Source organism: Marmota marmota, unplaced genomic scaffold (genome assembly GCF_001458135.2).
Source record: "Marmota marmota marmota unplaced genomic scaffold, marMar, whole genome shotgun sequence".
Classification (NCBI taxonomy): domain Eukaryota; kingdom Metazoa; phylum Chordata; class Mammalia; order Rodentia; family Sciuridae; genus Marmota; species Marmota marmota.
The window spans coordinates 19,211,502-19,216,240 of NW_026000196.1; the positions used below are offsets into that span (position 1 = coordinate 19,211,502).

General features: G+C 48.0%; 1 protein-coding gene across 2 annotated transcripts in view; it reads left to right on the forward strand.

Moving 5' to 3' along the window:
• Positions 1 to 1,512: 1,512 nt before the first annotated feature.
• Positions 1,513 to 4,739, forward strand: part of Entrep2 (endosomal transmembrane epsin interactor 2) — a 410,933-nt gene continuing 407,706 nt past the window's right edge. Inside the window, exon 1 of one of the 2 annotated variants that reach the window (XM_048790382.1) lies at positions 1,513 to 2,598. In XM_048790382.1, the coding sequence (XP_048646339.1) occupies positions 2,380 to 2,598 (219 nt within the window). In that variant the 5' untranslated portion in view covers positions 1,513 to 2,379. The remainder of the gene's footprint in view (positions 2,599 to 4,739) is intronic. The other variant, XM_048790381.1, reaches the window with a different exon arrangement.

The window sequence follows — 4,739 nt, forward strand, 5'->3', positions numbered from 1 at the left end:
AAGTGTTTCTTTTACCAAGGAAGTGAATTTTAGAACAGCAAAGTAAGTACTTTCTGGATCAGTCTTTCCCTCTGCTTCCAAACCAAAATTTTCAGTAAAGGTAGGTCTTTCTAACCTACCTTCACCAAAATCTCCTGCTGCTTGGAGTTTTCTTTCTATACCATTTATAACTTTAAAAAATGAGTCCACATTTATTTTGGAAGTACATTTAATTTACAAATGGGAATTCACTGGAAGGTGACAGCTGACAATATCTCCCAAACATCTCTCAAATCCACCCAATTCTGGATGTGCACACCACCCCCACCTTAATCCAAAACACTGCCACCTCTTGTCAAGCTGACAGCAATAGCCTCTGGGTTCCTTGGACACCCTCAATCCTTTTTCTTTTTCTTTTTTTTTCTTTTCTATATTGTGATTAGAAAGATCTTTTCCAATGCCATCATCTTTTGGGGGGATGTGTGGCGGGGTGGTAGTGGGGAGAGAGGCATGGTGCAGCTTCTCCATACCACTGAACTTGTTTGCATTTGGCCTCAGAGCAATTACCTGTGTGCTGCCTGTCTCCCCAGGAGACTGAAAGTTCCCTGGATATGGGATGCTTCTCTGCTTTTGCTTGTCAGACACATGGGTGTTGACTCTATTTTTGAATAGTATACAAAGTAGATTAACTTTGTAATTTGCTTATGTTATACTAATTATTTCTCTCCTGGTCCCTTAAAGGCAGGGATTTGGTCTACTCTGTTCACTGATGTACCCCCCTAAGTGCCTAAAAGAATGGCTCCTGCTTAGAAAGCCCCTGTATGAACTTTTGTTGGAAAAATGAATGAACTAGAGAGGTGAGGGCAAAGAGTCTAACTTCTTTCCAGTCCAGGATCACGCTTTGGCATTGTTTCAAGCTCTTACGAAGTGGAAGTGTTGCCCTGAGAATTTCTAGATAGAAAATGTCTCCAGGAAATTGGAATTTGTAACTAGAGTTCTCTAAACAATGCCCGCCAGAGGCTTAGTCATTTTATAAAGAATTGGGAGAGAAGGCAGTGTTTGGCCACAGGCCAATATTTTGAGGTCAGCTACTTTATCTGTGGAATTCTTCACTCCCTGTGCATCCCTTGGCCATCCTGTTAAATTGGAAAATAAATCCCATCCCTGGGTAAGGTGTTGGCTGATAAAGGCTTGAGCTATTGCCCCTTCAAGGGGAATTTGCATTTTAATAGAGGCTGGTCAAGCCCCAAAGGAATCAATATCTCTTAACAGTGAAATTTCAAGCACCAGCAATTGAGATATTTTGGTGCCAGACACTTCAGTGTTTCTGATCCAACAGGGGACTTCATAAGTACTGGTAGAAGGCTATGGAAAAAGGTTTCTGGAAATGACCTGCCATTTCCTTTTATTATTTTCAATTTACGTTTTTGTACCTGATCCATTCAGACATCCTAACAGGCACCAGTCTCTTAATATGTCAACCCAGTCCTTTTAAACCCAAGGAATCTTATTAAAGTTGTTTCATCAGTAGGGCCACAAAGGAATTAATATAACCGAAATTTCCAAGTTTGCTAGGAATTCCAAGGAAGCCAACACTTAGTTATTTAAAACGATGTTGGCAAGAGAGAGTAGAGATAGTTTAATAAGTTGTTAATGATGTTATTCATTTAAATTCGTTTTGTGAAAAAATTTTTTCAAAGTTAAAATGTTTGACTTGTATTAAAAGACCTGAAAACGAAAGATAGATGCAAAAACCCCAGTATGACCCGGGAATGTTTTAAACGCCCAGTCCTCCGATGCTAAGTTCTCAGCGAATGGCTGGGGAAATTCTGGGACTGCGGAAAAGCGGCATCTTGGTTCTTAGATTTCTGCTTTCCAGAAAGGTTCCTGTCCGCCACACCTGAGGACAGAGCAGGAAATTCACCTCCTCTTGGCTCCCCGCCGGGCGGGGTGGTCTCTCTACTCTCAGCGCTGCCACTGCCCGGCCCATCCTTGGCCGGCCGCGGGCTTTGCCGCTCGGTTGGCGGACCCGACTCCCACTACCCTGCCGCACCACTGTCCAAGGGCTCCGCAGCGGAGATTGTTGCCCTTGCCCTTGTCGCGCTGCGGTTCCCACTCTTTCCCTTCGGATCCGCTGCCAACCACCGGCGAGAGGCGTGAGCGCCGGGGACCAGTCAGGGGACCACACCTGCGCCCTCACCCAGCCTCCCCGTGTGGGTCCCGGCTCGCGCTCCAGCCCNGCCCAGTCTGCTCCCGGCGCGCGGCCGTCGCAGCCTCCGCAGCCAGCTAGGAGGTGGTCCCCTCATCCGGAGCAACTTGCCTCGGACCCTCTGTGAGGAAAGGCGGCGGCGTACACCTGGATCTGGCGGAGCCTGGCGAGGGGTGCGGGCGCCCAGCGCTATGCCTCCGGCTGGCGGTCCCCGCGCTCCGCGCCCCACCGCGCTGCCCCGCAGCCTGTCCCGCCTGCGCGAGTGCCCGGGCCGCTCCCGCATCGTGCTGGCGCTCGGGGCCACGCAGATGGCACTCGGATGCCTCATCGTGGCTGTCAGCTTCGCCGCGTTGGCGCTCACTACCTCCGCCCGCGTCCGTCACTCCTGTCCCTTCTGGGCTGGCTTCTCGGTGAGTGTCTGAGGCCCGGCAGGGACAGGGCTCCGGGAGAGAGCGCGTGCCCGGGACCGAGGCGCCGCCGGGACGCCACCGCGGGCTCCAAGTTGGAGTGCGAACGCCCAGGGTCGAGCTGCAGCGCAGGTTGCAGTTCAAAACTCCGGGCAGAATAACTCCGGGGACTGACTCGCGGCTCCCGGAACATCGCGTTCGCTTTTCCGTTGCGCTCATCCCCGGAGTTACTTTTCTTAGAGGAAACAGAAGCCAGGAGCCCACCCTTCGCCACGCAAGGGTGGGCAGCAATCCGGCATTTGGCGGCCGGCCCTTGGGTACTCCGCGCGCTGCCGCGTCCGAGCTGGGATCCGAACCCAGTGCGGTGCTGCGTGTCTGCGCGCGCCTCTCCTTCGCAGTGGCCCTAGCTAGGCGGGGAGGAAGCGTGGTGCGTACTGTCAGGTAGCGGGCCAGTCCCGGCCGCGGTGACCAACCTACCTCCTCTGGCCACTCGCCGACCAGTGTCAGGCACTCTGGTTTCCCGCCCCTAACGGCCTGCTGAACAGGGCAGCCGACCTGCAGCCAGCGTCTGGGGGGCGTGTTTTCTGAGCTTCAGACTGTCAGGACGACTGATTTCAGGTTTTTGACTCCCAAAGAAGCCAGTGACTAGTCAACCTCCATAGGAGAAAGACACCAGGAGATCGCTATTAAACAAATGATTGTCACTAAGAGTTAATTCTTGACATTTTTTTAGCATTTGGTTGAAAGTTGCTTTTCCCCCTATATTAATACAGAATGGACATATGGGAATGGGAAAAATATATGCAGAGCAGATATTTATAAAGAGAGGCACTTGTTCTGAGAACTCTTGACATCTGTAACTACATTTGGTTTATGGTGCTGAAATACATCGTATAGACTTACACTGTAAACTCGGTATGTTTAAATTCCACCTACAGAAATCCAAACCAAGCCTTTGTAATTAAGGTTTGCTATTCTTGAGTTTTGAAATTAAAAAAAAAAAAAACGCAAAACGTCCAGCTCGCTTTTATTTATTTAATTTGTAATGGCCTTTGTTCTCTAAGTTCCTTTCATGGCTTTTAAAACGAGATCCGAGCAAAAATGCCTTTGAAACACGGATCGATACAGGTGTGGTTGTTCATCCTAATGGGGGTATTAATTTTCAAAGCTTATTTCAGACCAGGGGGTGAGTCTTGCAGAGCTGAATAGGAATAACAGTATGTGCGGTCACAGCTCCCAGCGTTTAAATCAATGAGAGGGGGTGGGAGGCAGGAACACAGGAACCGTGATTCAAATGCTCCCCTATATATAGTCTTAACACATCTGTTGCGCAGTTTTTAGTATTATTTAATATGCATTGTTTTCATGTCTGTCTAGTGAGTACTGAGGTTTCAGTTTGCTGGAACCAGCCTACAGGTGGCAGACTGGTGAATTAGCTCCACTCCCTGGCTCCTCCCTGACATCCCTGCCCCCCACCAACCCTTCCAGCCTTTCCACTACTCCCAGGGGTATGCAAAGAGAACTGCCCTTTAATAATAAACCCCAAAGAGAAAACATTAATAGGGCACAGTAGAAAGACTATTTCTGCAAAAAATGCACACTCACATTTCAGTTTAAAGAGTTAAGTAGGTAAAACAGTTAATTCAGTTTCAAATGTTATTCTCTACAACTGCTATAAGAGAGTAGTTCTGGCTTCCCAAGATTCAGAGTAATTCCACAAATTTCTGTGTGTACACATTTCTCTAGGCTCTGGTGAACAGCAACAAACCAACAATAAACTGTTTACATTTTAGAGATTTTTAAGGTAACTTCTGCCCAGGATCCATTTCCTACCTTCCCATCCTTCCATCGGTTTTCTTCTGGGCTTGTTTTCATTCTTCAAACTTAATGTGCCCCAAGCAGCTTTAAAATTCTTTGAATACAGTACATACTATCTTTCACATATTGTTTCTGCCCTTTGCAGAAAGGGTAATTGATTCCATTTATGTTGTGCAGGTTTGCCTGGTGGTGTGGTTGTGAATGGGTAGCATGGGCCCCTTGCCATATTCAGACAGTCCTCCATATTTGCAGCTTCTGCATCCACAAATTCAATCAAGTACAGATTGAAAATACTAAAAAAAAAAAAAAAAAAAAAAAAAACCCCT